The sequence below is a fragment of the Bufo gargarizans genome, chromosome 10 (assembly GCF_014858855.1).
Source record: "Bufo gargarizans isolate SCDJY-AF-19 chromosome 10, ASM1485885v1, whole genome shotgun sequence".
NCBI classification, from domain to species: domain Eukaryota; kingdom Metazoa; phylum Chordata; class Amphibia; order Anura; family Bufonidae; genus Bufo; species Bufo gargarizans.
In genome coordinates this window covers 112,735,270-112,760,897 of record NC_058089.1, presented here as the reverse complement: position 1 = coordinate 112,760,897, position 25,628 = coordinate 112,735,270, and the positions used below count along the sequence as shown (strand labels likewise).

General features: G+C 45.6%; 1 protein-coding gene across 6 annotated transcripts in view; it reads left to right on the top strand.

The window, feature by feature from the left end:
* Positions 1–25,628, top strand: part of FHOD1 (formin homology 2 domain containing 1) — an 83,432-nt gene that overhangs the window by 53,201 nt on the left and 4,603 nt on the right. For 3 of the 6 annotated variants that reach the window (XM_044270765.1, XM_044270764.1, XM_044270769.1), the window contains 12 exons: positions 239–594; positions 1,964–2,074; positions 5,255–5,278; positions 7,350–7,403; positions 9,945–10,123; positions 11,491–11,634; positions 17,451–18,325; positions 20,204–20,359; positions 20,485–20,667; positions 21,496–21,615; positions 22,870–23,031; positions 23,568–23,758. In XM_044270765.1, coding sequence (XP_044126700.1) covers positions 239–594; positions 1,964–2,074; positions 5,255–5,278; positions 7,350–7,403; positions 9,945–10,123; positions 11,491–11,634; positions 17,451–18,325; positions 20,204–20,359; positions 20,485–20,667; positions 21,496–21,615; positions 22,870–23,031; positions 23,568–23,758 — 2,555 coding nt within the window. The remainder of the gene's footprint in view (positions 1–238; positions 595–1,963; positions 2,075–5,254; positions 5,279–7,349; positions 7,404–9,944; positions 10,124–11,490; positions 11,635–17,450; positions 18,326–20,203; positions 20,360–20,484; positions 20,668–21,495; positions 21,616–22,869; positions 23,032–23,567; positions 23,759–25,628) is intronic. The other 3 variants (XM_044270770.1, XM_044270766.1, XM_044270768.1) reach the window with 2 other exon arrangements.

Here is a 25,628-nt window from a genome sequence, read left to right as displayed (position 1 = left end):
CAGTGAATGGGAGCATTCATTGCCCGGCAGGACACGGTATCAGAGTGTTTTCAGCTGTGTGAGCGGCTATTATTACCAATTCCAAAAACCTAGTTTGTCACTATGGATGGATTCACACGTTGCAGCTTGCCGCAGTAATTGCCCACATGGTTTTCACAGTAGAAAGATATTAAATGTACATGTCTGCCGTCCTGCGCAGTTCCTGGTAATTACGGGCAGTCTCCTTTCTTTGGTGCAGAGCGCTTTAAGACTAGAGGATGACGACAACGAGGAGTCTTCCAGTGGTCCCCGCAAGGATCGTAGGAAAAATTCCCTGGGGGTAGAAGAGGTCCGCCGCTCAAGACGATCCCTGGGCAACAGCGCGGAAGTATGGGCAAAGATGAACAATACCACCACACCAGTAGTGCCCCCTATTGAAAACAGCATCAACCTGCAGAATGCTGCTAAGCCGTGCACAGTGCAGAAGCCGACCGTGTGCATTGTTCCACCTTCTCCTCCAAAACAGCCGCCAGCAGAAAGGACGCAGCCTCCAAGCTGTAACGTAGAACCGAAGGTGGATCCGCCGCCTCCTGAAGTGACAACCCCGACCAAGCAGTAAGTGCAAACCTGCAACTAGACCTCACCACTCACCACGGCCTAAGTATAGGGGTGCTGGGATCACAGGTGTCCCAAGGATGACAGCAATGCTGTGTGTGTGTGGCCCTTTATGGTTTGGGGGCCCTGGTTCCAATTTTTGCATTGGGATTTGGGAGTTTCTGGAATACAATTAGCGTGACATAAGATTTTGCTGTTATGAAAATTATTATTTATGGTTCCAGTGGTTGCAGAATTTTACATTATAAAAAAATATTTTATATATATTTTTTAAAGGGAATGTATTTTCTGAACATGGTTATGGGGGCTGCCGACTTGCTTCAGCTATTCTTTAAGGGGTGTTCCCATCACAGACAATGGGGGAATATCGCTAGGATATGTCCCTATTATCTGATAGGTGCGGGTCCCAACACTGGGCCCCCCACTTACTCCGATAACAGAGCGGGGAGAGTGGTGGCTGAAGGACCTTGGGTTTCCGGGGTCTGGCCACCAGCAAGCGCTCTGCCTATACAGGTGAATGGGAGCGCACTGCGCTTGCGCAGCCACTGCTCCCATTCATTTCTATAGGGCCGATGAAAATACCAAGCCAGTTCTCGTCTATTTTTGGCGGCCCCATAGAAATGAATGGAGGGCGGCTGTGCATGCGCAGTGCACTCTCCGTCACCTTCCCTGCTTCGTTCCCAGTGTAGGTGCGGGAACAGAGGGTGGAGTTTTCTAGGCATGCTCTCTGACCTGTGCAGAGGTCAGGAGGGAAGAGATGAGCTTTGACCTATTGTGAAAGGGGAATCCTGTGTTATCTATATATAGAGGTGATATCTGTCATTCTAATCTTATCTGTAGTGATAATCCGATAACTGTAGTAAGTGATCTATACAGACCAAGAAGTGGAGTGTATTTTTAGGCTTAGTGGCCACTGCGAACTCTGCAGGATCTTGTTTTTTCTTTAAATATAGATATTAACATGAAAAATTAAAAGTAACCACACAATTTTTGTCAATATGTTTAACATAAAAAAGTGATTTAAACAATTTTTTATTCTCTGACGACACGTTAACATTGAGGTAAATCTTTGCAGCAGTTTGAGACTTTACTGTACATGTCTGGCTTCCTAAATACACTAATGCCCCCTGGTGTCCAACTGTGGAGATGCACTTTTTCACTTTGTTGTCTGATGAGTTGTCATCAGTGAACTGTAGAAAGGCTTTTATGGGTTAATCTACCCCATGGGTTAGGTGATTAAAGTCACACCTCACTGCACACACGGCTGTATTTTTATTTTATTATAATCCGATGCATTATATTCTATATTTAGCGCTATTGCTGCTCCCAGCGGGTCCCAGCTGACCATCTCAATGTTCTCTCTGTACAGGTCGAGCCCTGAGAGCAGTAACACACACAGCAGCTGCGCCAATATCTCCCTGTCCAAACCCTCGCCGGAGGTGGAAAAGGTGCCTGTAGTCACCGACCGGAGTATCTTTAAGTAAGTAACCTGTGACTGGACCGTATCCTCTGCTGTGCTCCACTGCAGAGCTGTACAAGATGTCATTTACAGATGACTGCAGGGGATGAAGAGCCAAATCCTATTAGAAAGCCCCGAGTCACGCTAAGATGGCAGCTCAAAACCATCACATAAGCGTGCACTGACGGGGCATTGTTATAAAGAGAGATGATTGGCGTGTACAATTGAGCCTCCAAGTGCTCGTGGCATCTTCTATAGGGTGAAAGTTTCTTCCAAAATTTTTGATTTGGTGTTTCCAGAAGGGGGGAGGAAAGAGGCACGACCATTACCTGAGACAAATTTATCTTCATTTACACCAGTTTTCTGGTCCAAATGAAGCCAGAAATCGACGTCCGCTCCGTTCTCATCCTCTGGCAGCGCAGGGCGTATCAAGACCGGAGCAGAAAAGACTCTCCCTCTAAGTATATTAAACAGTTGCCGAACTTTCCACCAATATTCTTATTATGAAAAAGTATTTTTGTTTTTATTTACACATAAGACTGAACAAGTCCGTCAACTGTAATTTCTCGTCGTCTTTGGATTAGTCCTGGGATGCCTATATTGTACACTACGTGCAGAATTATTAGGCAAATGAGTATTTTGACCACATCATCCTCTTTATGCATGTTGTCTTACTCCAAGCCGTATAGGCTCGAAAGCCTACTACCAATTAAGCATATTAGGTGATGTGCATCTCTGTAATGAGAAGGGGTGTGGTCTAATGACATCAACGCCCTATATCAGGTGTGCATAATTATTAGGCAACTTCCTTTCCTTTGGCAAAATGGGTCAAAAGAAGGACTTGACAGGCTCAGAAAAGTCAAAAATAGTGAGATATCTTGCAGAGGGATGCAGCACTCTTAAAATTGCAAAGCTTCTGAAGCGTGATCATCGAACAATCAAGCGTTTCATTCAAAATAGTCAACAGGGTCGCAAGAAGCGTGTGGAAAAACCAAGGCGCAAAATAACTGCCCATGAACTGAGAAAAGTCAAGCGTGCAGCTGCCAAGATGCCACTTGCCACCAGTTTGGCCATATTTCAGAGCTGCAACATCACTGGAGTGCCCAAAAGCACAAGGTGTGCAATACTCAGAGACATGGCCAAGGTAAGAAAGGCTGAAAGACGACCACCACTGAACAAGACACACAAGCTGAAACGTCAAGACTGGGCCAAGAAATATCTCAAGACTGATTTTTCTAAGGTTTTATGGACTGATGAAATGAGAGTGAGTCTTGATGGGCCAGATGGCTGGATTGGTAAAGGGCAGAGAGCTCCAGTCAGACTCAGACGCCAGCAAGGTGGAGGTGGAGTACTGGTTTGGGCTGGTATCATCAAAGATGAGCTTGTGGGGCCTTTTTGGGTTGAGGATGGAGTCAAGCTCAACTCCCAGTCCTACTGCCAGTTTCTGGAAGACACCTTCTTCAAGCAGTGGTACAGGAAGAAGTCTGCAAGGTAAGAAAAACATGATTTTCATGCAGGACAATGCTCCATCACACGCGTCCAAGTACTCCACAACGTGGCTGGCAAGAAAGGGTATAAAAGAAGAAAATCTAATGACATGGCCTCCTTGTTCACCTGATCTGAACCCCATTGAGAACCTGTGGTCCATCATCAAATGTGAGATTTACAAGGAGGGAAAACAGTACACCTCTCTGAACAGTGTCTGGGAGGCTGTGGTTGCTGCTGCACGCAATGTTGATGGTGAACAGATCAAAACACTGACAGAATCCATGGATGGCAGGCTTTTCAGTGTCCTTGCAAAGAAAGGTGGCTATATTGGTCACTGATTTGTTTTTGTTTTGTTTTTGAATGTCAGAAATGTATATTTGTGAATGTTGAGATGTTATATTGGTTTCACTGGTAAAAATAAATAATTGAAATGGGTATATATTTGTTTTTTGTTAAGTTGCCTAATAATTATGTACAGTAATAGTCACCTGCACACACAGATATCCCCCTAAAATAGCTAAAACTAAAAACAAAGTAAAAACTACTTCCAAAAATATTCAGCTTTGATATTAATGAGTTTTTTGGGTTCATTGAGAACATGGTTGTTGTTTAATAATAAAATTAATCCTCAAAAATACAACTTGCCTAATAATTCTGCACTCCCTGTATAAGAGGCTGTTGGCCACTATAAAGTATTTGGCGTTTCTCTCTTCTCACCTCTATCAGCAGCACAGAGTATTACAGCCTGATAGAGCACTCCGCTGCTGTGTAAGGCACCTCTGACAGCTGACGTGAGCCGGGGGTCCCAGCGGCTTGTTAGGCCATAAACTACTGAGCTGCTGGCAGTCGGCTCTTGTGAAGTTCCCAGAAAGGGGGTTGGGAGTGAAGAGGGGGAACCTTTTGTCTTGCACTTGTTACCATAGTAGTGGCCGGGGCTTTCTTCGCAGGCCTCTCTATTCAGGACCTCGGCCTGTTCCCGCAGACACGATGTGAAGGTGAGTCCTGCTTACATTTAGGGGGAGACGGGATCCTGAAGGTGTGAGGTTTGGGATCAGCTTCTATTTGGAGGGATGCAGCAGCGGCGGCCACTGACCCGGGATTACAAGTGCAGATCAATGGCCATTGTGCAGAAATCCCACAGAATATAAAGGAAATGAGCCCAGGATAGAAGAGAAGTGCGAGGAGGTGGGGCGCCACGGCTCTCCCTGGGTGGGCTACCTTAAAGAATGAGGGTACCCAGTCCACCATTACCATGAGAGCTGGCTGCGCCTTGTATCCTGCCATAGACGGTAATGGAGAGCGGTCCCTCTCTTGCTGGTAATGGTCAGCTAGAGCCCCTCGGTGTCTGCATAAATGGGGGGCCAGTTTCGGCGTCCTTTTACTCTAGGAAATCTCTGTCTTTTATTTTTTGTGAATAAAGCGTAATCTTTTTTATCATTTTAAAACCTTTTTAAGATCTGCTTCTTGTCAGTGAATAGCAAGCTATGATTCAGACAGTCCATAGTGTGCTACAATGTATCTGTGCAGCAATTTATCTGTGAGAAGTGGGAGGTCAGGACGGGTTGCTGGATGAATGTAAACTCTTCTTGTCGACTGACAGCAAGCAGAGATCTTAAAAATGTGAAAAAAAGAAGCTTTATTTACATAAAACCCCTTTAAGTTTATCAGCATCTGTGTAATTCTTTTCTCAACTGTTAACCCTTCTCTTTCCAGCGTGAACCAAACAGAGCCTGTTTGGTAAGTGTCCGGCGTGGCACGGACAGTGAGTGACCCTCCCCTCTTAACCGTTGCAGTGCTGTTATTTGTCCCTGTACTACCATGGGGCTACACAATGACTTTAGCGGCGCTGCATTAAGGTCACAGTATTGCACTTCTAAATCACTACTAATGATACTGAATATGGCCGCCCTGACATCCAGCTTGGATGTCTGGTTTGGATTTTTGGCGACTGTGATGTTGCGGCTGTTAACTTGCGTACCGCAAGGCGATCACACTCGCTATCATTAGATGAGATTTGACAGCGTGATTTTGCGACTTTAGTTTTGCGCGGGCAAAGTTGACTTGTAGCTCCGGCCTGAGACTTGTTTTGCTGTGTGACTTGGGAATCTTCGTGACGATGGCGTAAGAACCGCCGCAGCTGATTGTACGCTCAGCCGCCCCTGCCTGTGTTTGCTCCGTGACTGCGTTAACCATTTTCTGACCAGTCTTTTTGTCTTTTACAAGGGGGGTTATTCTAACTGCAGTGACTCTCTCCCCTCCCCCACCCTAAAGTGTATGATAGAAGAGAACATAGACACGAATCCTCCCTGGATACAGTAGCCTCCCTCTCTTGTCAAATCGTTTTTGGAAAAGCTGGGGGAAAAACCAATATGGCTGCCATTACCGCTCCTTGGAGGGGTCATCACCCAGCTTTCCATGACCCTTGAATTGCAGTGCTCCCATGTTAGGTTATAGCTAGTCAGACATCGTTCAGGGCTCTGGAAAAGCTGGGTAACAGTCCCAGGTGGACCGATTGCTTGTCACCCAGCTTTCCCAGGAACAGCAATGGCTATGAACTGGCTGAACAAAACCCAACAGCTTGACCTAAGAAGGCTACTCATAGGGAAGGGTAACCCCAGCACCCTAGTATGACTGCCTGTGTCCCCCGCAGACAAGACAGGATCTGTATGCCTGCAATAATTTCACATCGGCCCACCAGGCAGTGACGGATATTTCCCAGTTTGTTAGATTTCCCCCCCCTTTTTTTTTTTTTTTTTTTTTTTTTTTGGTAACCTACTTTCACACTTGCATTTTGGGCGGATCCGATATCTACAAAAACAGATCCGTTACAATAATACAACTGCATGTATCAGTCATGAACGGATCTGTTTGTATTATCTGTAACATAGCCAAGACCGATCCGTCATGAACTCCATTGAAAGTCAATGGGAGACGGATCCGTTTTCTATTGTGCCAGATTGTGTCAGAGAAAATGGATTCATCCTCCTTGACTTACATTGTGTGCCAGGACGGATCCGTTTGGTTCAGTTTCGTCAAGCGGACACCAAAACGCTGCAGGCCGCCTCCAGAGCGGAACGGAGGCAAACTGATGCATTCTGAGCGGATCTTTTTCCATTCAGAATGCATTAGGGCAAAACTGATCTGTTTTGGACGCTTGTGAGAGCCCTGAACGGACCTCACAAACTGAAAGCCAAAACGCGAGTGTGAAAGTAGCCTTACTATAAAGTGGTTCTTCAGTTGTCACATAACTACAACCACCAGCATGTCCTGACAGCCACAAGTTGAAGAACGCTGGTAGACAGGTTACTCGACCTCCACTGCAATATCTTAATTACCTTTTCTGTTACTCACTGCAGTGTAATAATAATTTGGATGCTGGAAACAGTCCGCAAGGAGGCCACCTGTTACTGAATTTGGCTACTTGTTTATTTTATTTTATTATTCTAATTCTGTCCGTTCCCCTTAGCCCTAAAAACCAACGTGTCTGCTGTAATTCTGCACGCCACAGTGGAGCCCTGGCTAATACTGGGTATCAGTCCTGGGTCTTCATGTGTTAATGAGGCAGACGATTATGAGAGATCCATCAACAGCAGCTTGTTGGTGGTTTGCAAGTAGTTTCTTTTTTATTTTATTTTTTAAGGAAGAGAATAGGTAATGAAGATATTACACTGAAGGCTGAGCCCAGTAATATACATTATGTGTATCCCTCAATATCCTTGACATTGGCGCATGCTCCATTACTTATCCCCTAACACCGGGTGTGGCTGCCGTCCTGTCCCGACCCCCTGATAATCAATTCTTCCTGCAGGGAGGACAAGAATAATCATGTGTACGGGGACAAACCCATCCTGAAAAAGTTCCAGTAAGTATTCACGAAAGAAATTTAAAAAATGTGCGCCAGCGCCTGTAGGGAGAGGCCGTAATCGCCCATAGTGCTGGTGCTGGATCATTGATGGCGTGAACGCCACTGGATGTTAGACATTACTTTGTGGTATGCTGTATAGCGGAGGACGGTAACCGCTTCTATGGAGGAAAACGCCATGATCATGTGCGCCATTGAGCGTCAGAGTGACCCTGGGATGTCTGACTGGTGGCCATATGGTTTACGTATCGTGTCTGTATCCAGTGAAGTGCTGAATGTTAGGAAATTGCTTAAATATCAATCCCTTGTGTTAGCTGAATCGCCCTTTGTAGCTGCAGAAGGGGTTCAGAACCTGCAGTGCTGCTGCGTCCCTGAAGGTGTGAGAGCGGGCCCCTGTGAGCCCATATCATCTACTGATGGACAGGCTGCTGATATATATAGATAGATAGATAGATATAGATCTCTGCTTGCTGTTAGTAAATGAGAACAGTCTCACAAAGACTGGATTTTTTACAATTGTATCCAGTCTAGACAATCCTCTGTCAGCAGCAAACATCAGTATCTCCTGTATAGTTTGTTTCAGTGTATCAGTGCAGGCAACGTGTTTCAGTCTGGAGTCCCGATTGTTTCTCTCATAGGGGATTTAATAGACTTGATTACATTGTAACAAACCCCAGGCTTGGAGAAGTATTAGGTCTGTAGGCTTTCAGCCTCTGGTGGTAAACAAGCGTTTACATACGTTGGCAGCAAGCAGAGATTTTGATGAGGATTTGAAACTAAATGTTGTATTTTTTTTTTTTTTTCTTTATTAAAGTATAACTTTTTTTTGGAGTATTGGATTGTGGTGATTAATATCTCCTTGGTGGCCCTATTTCAACTTTTCACTGTGTATTCAATTACCCCTTAATTCCACAGTTTAGTTCCCTGTACTGCCTACTTTTACCTCTGCTTAAAGAGGACCTTTCACCAGAATAAAACTTCTCAAGTAACTATACAGACATGGAGAGCGGCGCCCAGGGATCTCCCTGCACTTACTGTTATCCCTGGGCGCCGCTCCGTTCTCCTGGTATAGCCTCCGGTATCTTCATAGTTAGGCTCCACCCAGGGGAACCTGCCGGCGCCTCCTTCTCCCATGCTGCAGCGCTGGCCAATCAGAGCGCTCAGCTCATAGCCTGAGAGGCTTTTTTCTCTCTCAGGCTATGAGCTGAGCTCTGCGATTGGCCAGCGCTACAGCATGGGAGAATGAGCCGACGGCAGGTTCCCCTGGGTGGAGCCTAACTGTGAAGATACCGGAGACAATAACGGGAGAACGGAGCGGCGCCCAGGGATAACAGTAAGTGCAGGGGGGGGTCCCTGGGCGCTGCTCTACATGCCTGTATAGTTACTTTAGAAGTTTTATTCTGGTGAAAGGTCCTCTTTAAAATCAGGTTGCAAGGACGGACGCAGAAGCAGGCTGCGTGCAAGGTCAGATTACAGACAGCCAGGGACTGTAGGTAAATTATTAAAGCCAGGTCCTCCCCAGCAGCTGGTAACAGTGCCTGGGCTGTGTGCACTTCTACCTGTCCCTGCGCTTGGCAGACGCTCCCTCACTCAGCAGAGCTGGAGAATGCAGTGTTGGAGCAGCGCAGAGCAGGGAAGGGAGATCTGCCGTCTGCTCAGTGTATAAATGAAAGCAACATGTGGTAAGAGGACCCCTTTGTGCTGCAGGAGATTAACCCTTTAGGGGGGAGGGCTCTGGTTACTGACAGTTTTTGGGGGCTATTGTTACTGGCTAGTGAGGGCAGGCGGGATTAGCCTCAGGGTGAGGGCAGTGACGGCCATCTTAAAGGGAACCTGTCACCGGGATTTTGTGTATAGAGCTGAGGACATGGGTTGCTAGATCGCCGCTAGCACATCCGCAATACCCAGTCCCCATAGCTCTGTGTGCTTTTATGGTGTAAAAAAAATGATTTGATACATATGCAAATTAACCTGAGATGAGTCCTGTATGTGAGATGAGTCAGAGACAGGACTCATCTCAGGTTAATTTGCATATGTATCAAATCGTTTTTTTTTTACTAAATAAAAGCACACCGAGCTATGGGGACTGGGTATTGTGGTTGTGCTAGCGGCCATCTAGCAACCCATGTCCTCAGCTATATACACAAAATCCCGGTGACAGGTTCCCTTTAACTGAATAGTGAAATTGCAGTTTTATGCAGACTGGTTGCTAAAGGCTGAATCTTATTAAATATGGGGTAAGTCAGTCTAATAGTAACTGATTCTGGAATATCATGTTATTAGTAACTACATATATGAAAATTAAAATTAGGGTCTAAGTGTGACAGTTATCCTTTAAGCCTATAGGAGTTGTATGAGATAAAACACGGCACCACATGTCCATGGCTTGTGTCTGACCTGCAGTATCACACACAGCCTGTGGACAGATGTGGCGTTTTTAGACAGCAGCCATGTTTTTCGGATTCTCTACATCCTTTTAATTTATGTTCCCTGGAGCACGTGAAGTTTGTGGCAGCTCACATCACACTTATGTCATTTCAGAAACCGATTTCTGGAGAATCTGGCTGCCACAGAGTTGGAAAAGATGTCGGCTTTATCCAAAGGCAGACAGGATATACTGGCAGAAGCGGTGCGCAATGGGGACCCCGATGAAGAAGAAGCTTCCCCAGATCAGCGTGCAGACCAAGCCGGCATGGATGATTTCAGCAGCCAGGAGGAGGGTGAGCGATCACGTGCATGGCCAAGTACATGCTCATTAAAGGGGTATTCTCATCTTAGACAATGGGGGCATATCGCTAGGATATGCCCTTATTGTCTGATAGTTGCGGGACCCGCACCTATATCAAGAACGGAGCAGGGAGCGCTGTGGCTGGAGGACCCCAGATTTCCCGGGATCCGTCCACCACCAAGCGCTAATAGCCTCTCCTATAGAAGTGAATGGGAGCGTGCCGCGCATGCGCGGCCCATGCTCCCATTAATTTCTATGGGGCAGACGGCAATAGCCGATCCAATGCTCGGCTGTTTTCGGCGGCACCATAGAAATGAATGGAGGGCGGCTGCACATGCACAGTGCGCTCTCCTTCAATTTTGGGGCTCCGTTCTCAATATACTTGCGGGTCCCAGCGGTGGGACCTGCACCTATCAGACAATGGGGGCATATCCTAGCGATATGCCCCCATTGTCTAAGATGGGAATACCCCTTTAAAGGGGAACTACCTGTCATAGTGTCATAACCTGCTGGAGGGGACTGCTTGAAGAAAAGGGCTGAAACTTCCAAATTTACAGAGGAATGGGCACAGATTTCTGTTCATTTGGTGTGACAACTCCTGCTTCACATGAAGCCATCCCAGCAAATGAACAGGTAATCCATAACTCATACGTGGAGGTCACCGTTGGCTCATACAATGTTGATGGGACAGTCCCTTTAATTTGCAACTTTGCCTCGTCCTTTGGGCTATTTTAGGATGCAGAAAGCCTGCATATAAAATACCGTATGGACCGCACCACCCATAAAATAAGCTCCACAGCAGCAGGCCGCCTTTGCTATGGCAGGTAGTTTCCCTTGGGATTAAAGGGGTTCTGTCAGCTCATACATTGGTGGCACATCGCCACTTCTGGGACCCACACCTGTCTTTAGAATGGAGCCCGCAAAGTGAAGGAGGGAAACACACTGCACAAGCGCGGCCACTGCTCCATTCGCTTCTATGGCGCTGACTGAAATAGCTGAGCCAGCACTTGGCTATTTTTGACAGAGGTGGGATTTGCACCTATCGGACTATGCCCCCAATGTATGAAATCCTACAACCCCTTTAATGTGTTTTTTTTATTTTATAGTAAAGCTTTGTGGTGAGCTTGGTTGACGCGTGACTGGAGATGTATTATCATATCCACTTTCTGTGACTAACTCCTCCCACCTGCATTATAACCCCACCCCTGCTTACCACTGACCCACCCCCTCTCATGCATGTGCCATCATATCATACGTATCCATTCACATGCATGTATGGCATGCTCCATTTGTAAGCATGGGGGCTTCTGTGCTCCTGGGCAGATGTATAACCACCGCCCACCCCTCTGTTGGACACAGGAAAAGGGGATCTGAGTGAGAAGGAAGAAAAAAATGACAGTGTGAATGAGAAAGAACTGTGCTCTGGGTCCAGCGATTCCTCGGCCAGCAGCACCTTGGAGAGAGAGGAGAAAGGAGACCGAGAGGAGCCTGAATCCGAACCAGGCAAGACATCCCTCTGCATGCACGAGGCTCCAGAAATCACGGGGTCAGGGGCTAACTGGAGGATCCATGTCCTACACTTAAAGGAGTTGTCTAGTTTTATGTTAAAAAAGCTTATTCTGTCCCTCCCAATCTAACATGGGGAGTGGACAGGAGCAGCTGCACTCTGGGTGGTCCGTACGACCCAGCGAGTATCATGCATGTGGCCTATTCTACTTAGGACTCCTGCACAATACTTGCTTGGCATCGTAGGGTGGCCTTGACAACTTACAGGCCCAGTGTAGAGTCGGGCCAGTCCACACCCAGTGTCAGATCAGGCAGAAGGGGAATATTAGACAGGAACTTTAATCACTGTATAATTAAACTTCTGGAACTTTCTGATAAACGTTTTGCTGCTTCTCTTCACCATGGCCAAGATCTCTGCTTGCTGACAGTGAACAAGAAGTGTACAGATGTAGTCCTGCTCATACAGGTGCATGGCTCTTTATCAGGATAGGTCCAGTACACTTACTGGACAATGTGAGCAGGAATGGGTTAAAGGGGTATTCCAGTTGTTAGAAGTTATGTCCTATCCACAGGATCGGTGGGGTCCTACCACTGGGACCGCAACGATTATGAGAGCGGGAGCCCCGTATCCACTACAGCTCCCCTGAAATGAACAAAGCAGCCGGTTGCACATGCGTCTGGCCACTACATTAATTTCTACGGGAGATCCGGAGGTAGACGAGTACAGTGCCCAGCTATCTCCGGATTTCCAATAGAGAGGAATGGAGCAGCCGCACGCATGTCTCAGTTCATTTGGGGGAGGGGGCTCCAGTGTGTACGGGCCCCCATTCTCGTGATTGGTGGGAATCCTAGCGGTAGGACCCCCACTAATCTAATAGCGATCCACTATTCTCTACACCCTTTAAGGGCAATTTCACACAAGCCTATTCGGTCCGGTAAAAAAGTTAAGTGTGAGAGCAGTATTTCCCGGACTGTTAATCAAACAAGGAATGTCGCACTAAAATGAGGTGGAAAAACCACACAGAGGTGCACCCACTTACCAGACAACACCCAGTCTGAAAGTGATAAATAGCATAAATAAATAATGAAAGTGGGGCACACTCTCAAAGTAAAGGGATCTTTATTAACACAAATGGTAAAAATGCAGAAATGACAGTAATTCTTTAAAAAATGGTAAATAAAAATGCAGAAAAAGGTTAAAATACACTAGGTATAGACAATAAAATTGATTAAATTTAGATTATAAATGATCATGAAAAATTGGGTAAAAATATATTAAATAATGCAAATACTATAGTCAATATGCGCATGGATCCCAATATAAACTATCAATGCGAATAATCAGTCACAAGGTATAAGCTCACTGGTTGTTGGGTATAGAGTCCCATATACGGTTAGTATAATGTTATATAATTTTAGACAGGTCCTTACTTGCCAGTTGTAGCAATGCTTGAAAGCGTATGCAGCCTGTGGGTTTGCGTTGAATAATATTCAGGCAGTTCATACGCACAGCGGCGTCCCGCAGCCTGTGGGTTTGCGTTGAATAATATTCAGGCAGTTCATACGCACAGCGGCGTCCCGCTGTATTCAATGTTGCAAAAGCGATCGCTTGTCGGTGGTTTGTAGAGGCTTACCCGAGGGTCTTTTGATGTTGGATATTGAGCTCTCGACACGGCGTACCTGTTTCGGTTCCGGTCTCAAGAGCTGGTGTCCAGATTTGAGTTTTTGGCCGCCAGTGAGATTTGTTTGTTGCACGCGGTGTCGATGTCTTTCATCACCAGCGTGGCAGCGATAGTTCACTTCGGCGGCTTTCTTGTTAAATGGCAATTATCCAGACTTCCTCGGTTTTTGCAGGGTCTCTCTACTCCATAGGGGGATTGATACCAGACGCGTTTCGGGGATTTACAAAAATGACCCCTTCCTTCACCACTGAGGAAGGGGTCATTTTTGTAAATCCCCGAAACGCGTCTGGTATCAATCCCCCTATGGAGTAGAGAGACCCTGCAAAAACCGAGGAAGTCTGGATAATTGCCATTTAACAAGAAAGCCGCCGAAGTGAACTATCGCTGCCACGCTGGTGATGAAAGACATCGACACCGCGTGCAACAAACAAATCTCACTGGCGGCCAAAAACTCAAATCTGGACACCAGCTCTTGAGACCGGAACCGAAACAGGTACGCCGTGTCGAGAGCTCAATATCCAACATCAAAAGACCCTCGGGTAAGCCTCTACAAACCACCGACAAGCGATCGCTTTTGCAACATTGAATACAGCGGGACGCCGCTGTGCGTATGAACTGCCTGAATATTATTCAACGCAAACCCACAGGCTGCATACGCTTTCAAGCATTGCTACAACTGGCAAGTAAGGACCTGTCTAAAATTATATAACATTATACTAACCGTATATGGGACTCTATACCCAACAACCAGTGAGCTTATACCTTGTGACTGATTATTCGCATTGATAGTTTATATTGGGATCCATGCGCATATTGACTATAGTATTTGCATTATTTAATATATTTTTACCCAATTTTTCATGATCATTTATAATCTAAATTTAATCAATTTTATTGTCTATACCTAGTGTATTTTAACCTTTTTCTGCATTTTTATTTACCATTTTTTAAAGAATTACTGTCATTTCTGCATTTTTACCATTTGTGTTAATAAAGATCCCTTTACTTTGAGAGTGTGCCCCACTTTCATTATTTATTTATGCTATTTCCCGGACTGTGACACAAACTCGCAGCATTATAATGATTTATAACGCTGTGAGTTCCAGTCTGACTGTGGCTGTACTGGATTGTACTGACAGCATTATATGAGTACAATTCAAAAGATCGAAGATCGGACAGGAACCCACAGAATTATAAATCATTATAATGCTCTGAGTTTGTGTCACAAGGGTAGTGTTCAGTCTGGACAATACTTTTTTTTTTTTTTTTTTGTAGCGTTTCTGCCTCAAAACAGCCTCTTATTTATTTCAGCTCCATGTAAGTCAATGCGTGTCTTTTGGCACAGATCAACCCTCAAGCTGAAAATTCAGCTATGTATTAAAGTGAACACTCATTTGTTAAAAAAAAATATAAAAAATGCAAAAAAACACATAAAAAAAAACCATGCCTATTCCACAATGATTTTTTTTAAGCGTGTTTTTCAAAATCCGTCATGTGAACGGGCCCTTAAGGTTCATTCACACTGTGCTTGCACTGGGAAAGCTCCTTGTGTATACATCAAACCTATCCAGAGGCTCCAGAGGCACCTGATGAAGGTCCAGAAGTGTCCTTTTGGCCTCTTTTTGGGTTGGTATTCATCCGTTGACCTTTATTTCTGCTGTAAACTACACTATTCTATACAAAGACATTGATGTAGAAAAAATATGAACCATGTGGTTTAAAGAAAAGTCTGTCCCTTTTAATCTTTTTACATGGATACCTATGGATGTCGTATTGAGTGGCATATGACAGGAACTTTTCCTGACGTATACATCCGACACCGGATGCAAATACAGTGTGAAGGTACCCTAAGGTGTTTGGAAACCTTATTGCTTCCAGAGGTTTACAATCACTGATGGCAAGCAGAGATGTTGAAAATGTCGAGGAACTAAAATACAAATTCTAACAGAAGTTTGCAGAACTTTTTGCTGTGCATTGATTAAAGCTTAATTTACGTGTATAATGGTCCTTTAAAACATTATCCCTTGTATTGTTTTTGTTATGTTAAATATATATATTCACAGCTGACCTTGTTACAATGTATCAGCATGTGATTGGTATAAACCGATGGGGCAGAATATGGTTACGTGGAGTAAAGAGATGTATCTGACAAGTCTACTGAGGTGCGCCAAATGCATTACGCCGCGTGACTACACGCATGGTCTCGCATAACCCCAATTCCAAAAAACTCAGGACGCTGTGTATAATGGAAATAAAAGCAGAATTCAAGGATTTGTAAATCTCATAGCCCCATATTTTATTCCCAGCAGATCACAGAACACAGAGGAGATAATATAAGTGAGACATTTTATTATTTCACTGAAAAAATTGTGTGCCCCCACCTTTTTTTTTAAACACTCTGTAAACGTCTGGAAGTGAGGAGACCAATTGCTGGAGTTTTGGGAGAGAAATGTCGTCCCATACTTGTCTGACGTAGGATTCTCGCTGCTCAATAGTCCTGAGGCTTCTTTGGCAGATTTTGTGTTTTCTATTGGTGAAAGGTCTGGATGCAGGCAGCCGGTTCAGCACCGGACTCTTCTTCTCAGAAGCCATGCTGTTGTGATGGATGCAGTGTGTGGTTTAGCATTGTATTGCTGAAATCTGCAAGAACTTCCCTTAAAGACGTGGTCTGGATTGATCAGATGTTGTTCTAAAACCTCTACATACTGTTCAGCATTAATGGTGCCTTTCCAGATATGTAAGCTGCCCACGTCATCAGCACTAATACTACCCCAGACCATCAGAGATGCAGGCTGATAACGAGCTGGATGGGTCCTCTCCTCTTCAGTCCGCACAACACAGTATCTGTGGTTTCTAAAAAGAATTTCAGATTTTGATTCATCTGACCACAGAACAGTTTTCTATTTTGCCTCAGGTCATTTTAAATGAGCTTTGGCCCAGAGAACACGGTGTCGTTTCTGGATTGTGGTGACATACGGCTTCTTCTTTGCATGATACAGCTTTAACGTGCATTTGTGGATTGCATGGTGACCTGATTTCTGGAGTGTTCCTGAGCCCATGCAGTGATTTCCCGTACACGATCATGCCTGTTTTTAATGCAATGCCACCTGAAGGCCCGTAGATCATGAGCATCCAATACTGATCATCAGCCTTGTCTCTTGCCCACATGGATTTCTATTTCTCTATATTCTCTTTTGATTATATACTGTAGATGGTGGGATATTCAAAGGCTTCACAATTTTACATTGAGAGAGATTTTTCTGAAATTATTCCACATTTTTTGGCTCTTTTTTTTTTTTTGCACGGCACCGGCCGCGTGTGCACCGTATCACGGGTGCAGACCTATTCACTTGATATGGTGAGGTGCGGAACGGAGGCACGGATTGGAAGCCCACGGAAGCACTATGGATGGAGTGCATCTGTGGGTTTTCTCTCCACGCCTGATGCAGAAACCCCATTCAAGTGAATGGTTCCACATCCACAGACAGCTGGCACATGTTCTTTATTAGTACCACTTACTTTTCCAGCCTTTCGTTGCCCCATCCCAACTTTATGGAGATATGTTGCTGCCAACAGGTTCTAAAGGAGTTAATGTTTTCCATGAAATGGTAAAATGTCTCACTTTCAGCATCTCATCTGTGATCTACTGTGAATAAAATACGGGGCTATGAGATTTACTAATCATTGCATTCTGCTTGTATTTCCATTTTACACAGGTCCATTTTACACAGGTCCTAGCTTTTTTTGAAATTGGGGTTGTAAATTGTGAACCCGCCACCTTCTAGCTGGAGTCAGCACAGGGGAAGTTGTCTGCAGCCATGGTATACATCCATAGACTGCCTCACACACACATGCATCATGGTTGTCTTCTTACAGATACATCTTATCACATTACATGTAGACATTTTCTGTGTCTGGTGATACAAAGTGACTTTCTGGGGGCCTCCACTCGTACACACCATGCACTCATCCTTATGATTTGTATCTACTGAATGGAGAACTCGCAATTCTGTAAATATCACCATGTGAGGGTTAACTGCGTGTCTGCTGGTAATGGCGTCCATCGTAGATCAGGAATAGACAGTAAAACTTTCTTTGTTACTAATTACCCTTTCCTTATTATCACTGCAGCAAGTCCTGGTAGCACGCCTCCTCCAGCTACTGACCGCAGCAGTTCCAAGAAGTTCATGATGGACATGTTATATACCAAAAAACAGGATGACGATGACACAGAAATTCTCAACGCAAAGAACACTGCTTCTACTGACCCGGGGAAGCCACCAAGAGAGAAGAGGTCTCCAGCAGCCAGAACGGAAATCTACGAGCCTGAGACTTCTCCCACCAAAGTGCCCATGGAAAACGGCTCAGACCCCCGGAAAGGTATGCGGGCCCAGTACAGCATAGATGCTGAAACCAATGCCAAGAACCTGGAGAAGACCCTCATGACCCCCTTCAAAAAACCTGCCGAGACCTTGTGGGAGCAAACCCCACAACCCTCACAGATGGAGCTGAAGATTAAAGACTTAGATTTCACAGACTTATGTGAGGAGGAGGATTTTGATGTCCTGGATTTCGAGGCCACAGAAACCATTGCACCTTCCCGATTGTCCAACGTAAATCATTCTTCTCCGTCGTCCATTTCAGGGTTGCCCCTTCCACCTCCTCCTCCACCACCACCGTTTGGCAGTTGTCCTGGATTTCCCGTCCCTCCACCTCCATTGTGTCCCCCACCACCACCACCACTGGGAAGGAGTCCCCATTTGCCACCACCTCCTCCGGCTCCCCCCAGCTTCAGCCCCCTCTCACAGGACTCCTTAAACACAACCTTAAATAAGAAGAGGAAGACGGTGAAGCTGTTCTGGAAGGAGGTGAAGGAGACGGACTGCAACAGCCGGGGGAAGTTTGGGAAAGGCACTTTGTGGGAGTCACTGGACAAGATCAATGTGGACACCGAGAAACTTGAACATCTTTTTGAATCTAAAGCCAAAGAACTGATTTCTTCCAAGGTGAATACATCTGAGGTTCATTGCATCCATAATGTTTCAGATTACTACAGTAGGACATAGGAGCCATGCACAAATTATACTGTTGTCTACAAGTTTAACCTGAGTAACTGAGGCAGACTGGATGCTAGGGACCTGATGCCTTGTCAGGCAGTGAATCCTTAGCACCCAGACTGTCAGACCTGACTCGGCCCAAAGCTGGATCAGCACCAGTCGCTATGGTGGCCAGTGCAGTGTTCATCTGACAGGAGATGATCAGATGATGTTGTGTCCACTGGCAGCTCTACAGCTTCCTAATATGCTTACAGCATTAAAGGGATTGTGCATGCTATATATATTGATGACCTATCAGGATATGTCATCCATATCAGATCGGCAGTGTCCAACTCATGGCACCCCCACCACTCAGCTGTTTGAAGAGAAAGCAGCACTTGTACGAGTGTGCACCCAACCAACAACTTTCTTTGCCTATATAGTGTTGCACAGACTATTACTAAAAAATGACGTAAAGGCTCCTCTGTACACCTTAGGGGTCATTTATGAAGACCCACATTTTAGATGGCAGTCCTAATAAGCCCCTGCGCTGGCGGTAAAACTGCTGAAGTTATGTAGAGGTGCCTCCTCTATATAACGTCGGCATATCCCTAGCCGGTCTAAATGTAAGCCAGATTCCTGGCTGGACTACATTTAGATCATTTTCTGCGCCTAAAACAGGCATAGACAGTATTGAATGAGACAGACCTGCCGGCACGCACGCCCACTTTTGTAGACCTGCTGTGAGCAGGGAAAACTCGCAGATTGTAGCGCAAATAACCTTTGCATCGTGATCTGCGCCAGAAATATGCATAATATAGGCGTATTTCTGATACGTGTAAATGACCTCCCTTGTGTATACCTGGTTTAGTTGATGTGCCATTTGGAGGTTGTCTGCTATCTAGATTTCTTTTTTCCCCTATAAGATGTTCCCAAAATGCTGCCTATATTTCCCAGCATGCCCCTGGCTTTGGAGAGACAGTCGGGACGGAGTCTCATCACACGGCACTTCCTCTGCTGGAAGTCCTGTCTAAGGACCAGTGACAAATAAGTGTGGTCTCCGTCCTCACAATGTCGGGTCTCAGTGTTTTCCAAAATTATGCTGCTTCAGCCTATATCCCCTGCCTCCTGCTTGTGATAGGATTCTCCCTGTCAGCTTGTACAAGCAAGAGACGGGAGTGCAGTGTGCATGTCATAGGAAACATTGGAGATTCTACACAAAGCATGTGGGGCAGGGGTTAGCAGTGAGAATCAGCATCTCATAAGATACACTAGTACAGCATTCACATCTGCGTCCTGAATAGCTTGATGCCACCGTGCACTGCCGGATCCCTATTCACTCTAGTGGGATCTGTAAACGCAGATGTGAACCCGGCCTAAGCAGCACACTATAATTGGGAAGAAAGGGGGGATGCATACAGAGGGACAAGGAGGGCAGAGCTTGGTAAGAGGGGTAGATTGAGAGCTGACAGGGGGTATTTGATGATGTAATCATGTAGGTCACAGGAAGCCACCCATACAGGGGTCTGACAACCTGCCCATAGTAGAGCAAGCTCATTACTGGTGGTCCGGAGAGCACATGACAGCTGCCAATAATGGATATGTGCTGCTGATGCAGATATGAAAAGTATTTGATCAGAAGGGGTCCGAATATATAGGAATGTTTCCATTGACTGATATTTAGTGAGGAGGAGCAGTACTGTGCATGCTCAGCTCCATACACTATCTGCAGTCATCCTAGTAAGGATTGGGGTCCCCCGTTCTAGCATCTGGTTTGTGTCCCGGAGGCTGGACCGTCATCAGCCTTACATTTCTCTCAAATGATAATGTATTGGATTTTTTTTATAGAAAGGGGTTGAAGTGAAGAAGCAGGCTCTGGTCGTGTTGGACCCCAAGAGAAGCAACGCCATCAATATCGGCCTCACTGTGCTCCCCACCGTCCACATCATCAAGACGGCCATCTTAAACTTTGATGAGTATGCAATCAGCAAAGAGGGGATTGAGGTAAAGCAGTGTCCACCTACAGATCTCGCGACTCCGCTGCATGTTATATATATATATATATATATATATATATATATATATATATATATATGTATGTATGTAATATGCGTTCATCTCTCATTTAGAAAATCCTCACGATGGTCCCGACAGAAGAGGAAAAGCAGAAGATCCAGGAGGCTCAGATCGCAAACCCTGATGTCCCCTTAGGGTCGGCAGAGCAGTTCCTCCTCACCCTGTCCTCGATCAGCGGCCTGACCTCCCGCCTACAACTCTGGGCCTTTAAGTTGGATTATGAGACTATGGAGAAGGTAGACACCGCATTTTATTTTGACCGGTTCTGGGCGTTCTCTGCTTTGGTAGGGGTTGGTGATTGGTGGTGTATATATTGTACCCTGTGCTTCCTTCAATAACCTTGATACAGTCCGAGAGCACACCTTCCAAGTATTTCTACATGCTAGATATTTTAGCAGAGAGCAGTGCCGTGTGGGAGCTTAGGTGTCAGATCACATGACTCTGTGCTTTGGGTGTGACTAGAGGAGAAATCAGAAAGAAAGGATTTTCAACTGCCTGTGTCGATTTCCCATGAGTGTGTAGGGCACATTCACACTCAGCAGATGGGGTTTGCAGAAATCAATTCCCCAGGGTTCCCGCTGCACTGAGACTTATTAAAAATCACTTTCCTCAGTTTTCCTGGGTGGACTGTTTTCATAGACCCCAAAGAATAAAAGGAAGAAGGGGGATAAGGACTCAGTGTGTATCATACAGAAGATTACTACACATGGATGGGCTGCAGCTGCGTGTGTCTGCTCCCACGCTGCGAACACAAATATAGACCCCATAGGTAGAATGCATCCTGCTCATTGTTAGAGTTCCATTCAGTTTATTAGAAGTCACATTTCTAACATAAAATCTGTAACGGCGGCCTGCGGGGAATGCAATAGATAACGTAGGTGTATGCAAAGTAATTGAGGATTTTTTTTTATGCAGTTTTCCAGAAGTGTCGGGTTATCAGAATTTCTGAATTATCAGATGCTATATTACAAGGCATTTCTCTGTATGCAGAGTGTTAGTACAGGAGCACAGCAGAGCTTACATTCTACTGTGAACGCTTACCATCCTGCTGGTTCTTCTCTAAGGAAATTGCGGATCCGCTGTTTGACTTGAAGCTGGGAATGGAGCAGCTGTCGAAGAACAAGACGTTCCGAGTGATCCTGGCCTCGCTCCTGGCGGTTGGGAACTTCCTGAATTGCTCGAGCGTAAGTCTGCTTTATTCACTCTCGCCGGATCGCTTACCTCGCCACCAGTAATTAGAGTTTATGTAGATCTTGTCTCTGCTGTGATGTCATGTGACTTGCGGTCAACTGGCAACTTACAGGTCGCACAGCAATCCCATTGACTTTAGGTCATGTGGCGCGTGTCGCACCAAAGTGCCCTGTGCAGCCCCAATTTAAACTCACTGTGTGAGTACAGCTCTGCAGCTGTCTAACAGACTGTTTCAGTTCCGCATCATTTTCAATATCTCTGCATTCGATCAGTGTCATGTATATGTCCAGAGGCTGAAAACCCATGCTCACAGCTGAGGCTGTTACAATTGTATCCAGTTTGGACAATGCTATCTGAAAATCTTGGACCACAGAGAGATGCATTTTACCTGCACTGATACACTGTAACAGATTGACAGGACAAAGATTTATTCTGCTGATGGATTTTGCTCACAGAAGATTGTCTAAATTGGGTATAGTTCAGGCATGGCCAACCTGTGGCTCTCCAGCTGTTGTAAAACTACAACTCTCACTATGCCCTGCTGTAGGCTGATAGCTGTAGACTGTCTGGGCATGATGGGAGTTATAGTTTTACAACAGCTGGAGAGCCTCAGGTTGGCCATCCCTGGTATAGTTGTAACAAATTCCCAGCTGTGAGAAGTATTAGGTCTGTAGAGGTTTTCAGCTTCTGGATATAAGCAAGAATGTTCAGTTACTGACGGCAAGCAGATTTAATGAGAACAGAGTACAGACTGAGTGCTGTAGGGGTATGTTCACACAGCAATTTTTTCACATGCATGACCTCTGGTCCTAAATAGGGGAGACTAGGGCCCCAGTGGTCGGACCCCTGCAGATCAGGCACATATCCCCTAGGTTACAGGGGTTGTCGAGGGACAACCCCGTTAATATAAGTGCTCCATTGATTTAAATGGGAATCCATAGTTCATAAAGTATTGACTTTTCCGAATGCAGATTTCCTGTGTTGTCACAATACACACAAGACCGCACACAGATTAACCAGGGGCTAAATCGATAGGTGGATTAGTGGCAGTGTAACTGAAAATCAGTGACAGAAATCTCAGGGTCAGCCTCTATTCTGTCCAATGAATTCCACAAGATCCGCCATGTGTAAAAGACTAAGGAATAGGCATGTGGAGTACCTGATGTACTATCTTATTTACCTGTTAGCAATATGATTAGTATTAGTCAGTGACCTGCATTTGTGGTTTGTCTCTTGTCTATCATCAGGCCAAGGGCTTTGATCTCAGTTACTTGGAGAAGGTCTCGGAGGTGAAGGACACTGTTCACAGACAGACACTACTCCACCACATGTGTAACATAGTGATTGAGAAGTTCCCTGACACCTCTGACCTGTATTCTGAAATTGCAGCCATCACCCGATCGTCCAAGGTAAGTATAAGATGAGTCCTCTGCTGGACTGGTGATTACAGCAGCCTCTGCCATACAGGCTGCCAGCATGGATGGTGGCTCATACAAAGGGAAATAAACTTGAATTCCCCATACAAATTCAATCATGCGATAATGAAAAGTTCTGACACTGTGATTTAATTCTTTATCACTTTCAGTATCTCTGATTACTGTGAGTGAATCAAATGTATCCAGGGGTTGAAAACCTCTTCAGATCTCTTCTTGCTCACAAATACAAATTCTCTCCAGTGTAGATAATCCTGTGTGAGCTAAACAGCCTGGACTGCAGACTGATACAAGTTACCTGTAGAAGGGAGCTTTGTACCGCTGAATTGTGCAGCTGTAGAGAATTATGTACACTGGATACAATTGTAACAAACCCCCAGCTGTGAGAGGGCTCTGAGTGTAAACGAGCATGGTCCCACTCACAAAAAGAAAGCTGAGATTTCTAGAAAAAAAATTGAAACGTAAAAAAACTGGAAAACCCTTGTAATGTTTGCTGTGGTTCTGCTAAACAGGTGGATTTCGATGAACTGGCGGACAGTCTGGTGCAGCTGGAGAAGCGATGCCGGAATTCGTGGGAGAGTCTTAAAGTCATCGCCAAACACGAGACAAAACCAGGCTTAAAGAACAAAATGACAGACTTCCTAAAGAGCAGCACCGACAAAATCGTCATCCTGAAAATCGTACACCGGAGAATTCTAAACCGGTAAGAGGGAAAGTATTATCCCATACATGGATCCTCTTTATAATATCCACATATTAAGGGTTAAGAGATGTGTACATATGACATATGGCCAGATATGGTTATTATGTTACATGGTATCTAAGATCTTTCCATTAGCACAATTAGTTGCAGTACCACCAGTCACCACTGTGAGCAGTAGATAATTACACACACCAGTGTCACACACTGAAGTGTCCTTTAAAATGGACAAACCATTTTATAATTGGGAAGAAGAGCCCCTTGGCTTCATTCTAGATTGCAGAACAGGTGCCATACCACTTTAACCCCTTTATGGTCAAGCAATTTTCCAACTTTTTTTTTTTTTTTCCTCTCTGCCTTCTTGGAACCGTACGTTTTTGAAATTTGCCATTCACATAGACATATCAGGGCTTATTTTTTGTGTGACAAGCTGTACTTTCTAATGACACAACTTAATGTTGCATATGTTGTAAAGGAAAGCTGGAAAAGTAATTTTAAATAGGGGGGAATTGAGGAAAAAACACAATTCCGCCACAGTTTTATGGGTATTTGTTTTTATGATGTTCATTATGTGGTAAAACTGACCTGTCAAGGCTTGTGTTAGGGTTGTCCGGCAGAGTCGGATCCGTACTAATGATTGAACATGTGTGCTGCTGGAAGTCTGCCCCAGCCCCATTCACTATAATGGGGATGGGCCAGAGATCTGGCCGCAGCACAGAAAACATGCCAAGAGGCGGGCGGACAAAAAAACGCAGTGTGCTGCCTGAACAGCCTCCTGGACAAGCCTAACCCGAGTATGAAAGAAGCCTAACTTGATTCTTTGGGTCAGTACTATTACAGCAATACCACATTTCTCATATTTCTCATCCGTCTCATTGGGGGACACAGGCTTTGACCATGGGTATAGCTGTTACCGCTAGGCGGCGGACACTAAGCACACAACGTGTAAGCTCATTCCTCTTCAGCTATATCCTTCCTACAGGGACTAAGCTAAATCAGTTTTAGCTTAGTGTCTGTAGGAGGCAGATCTTCCTGTGTTGCAAGTTTGCTAATTTTGAGGACCAGAGGTTCCAGTAAAAACCTCTGTCTCCCGCCAGCAATCACATCAGCACACCTGCCCCAACGAAAGTCCCCTTTGTTTCCGGTGTAGCGTCCCTCACCAAGTTGCCGCACGCCAAAGTCTTCTGCCCCCCTGGCTCCAGCCGGACCACCACCTTCGGACAGGTGAGTAGGAGACTGCCCATAGTGTCTCCCCTCCAGTTCCCTCTCCTCCCCGTGTGTGATGTCACCTGTATTATGGGCAGCAATGGAGCCCTTTAATGCTACCTGGGGCGTTTGTCTTCCAGGACTTAGGGAGCTGCTCCTGCTGGTGGCCGCACGCCGTGGCGTCCTTATGCGGCTTGCTTGATCCAGCGGCGTTCTCCTGAACGTGACTGGGGGAGGAGGGGGCGGAGCTTTGAGTCATGGCCCTGCTTCATGCCAGGGGGATCGTGGCAATCCCTTACTTAGACGACATCCTGGTGAAGGGTCAGTCGTTCCAGGGGACGGCGGACAACTTGAACATTGTTCTTGACACCCTGGAGCGCTTTGGATGGATCCTGAACAAGCAGAAGTCTTGTCTTTATCTGGGCATGGTACTGGACACTTGTCGGGCCAAGGTGTTCTTGCATCTGGAGAAACTATCTGCTCTCAGTCTTCAGATTCTCGCCTTGATGCTCATTTTCATACCAGAACGCTTCAGCGAGCCATTCTGTCCAGCTGGGATCCCTCCCCAGCCTCCTTGGATCGGTCAATGCGTCTCCTTGCCCTAGTGCGCCGGGCCCTTAGATGGTGGATGGTCTTTTCGATGTTGACATTGCGTCGCTCGTTCCTC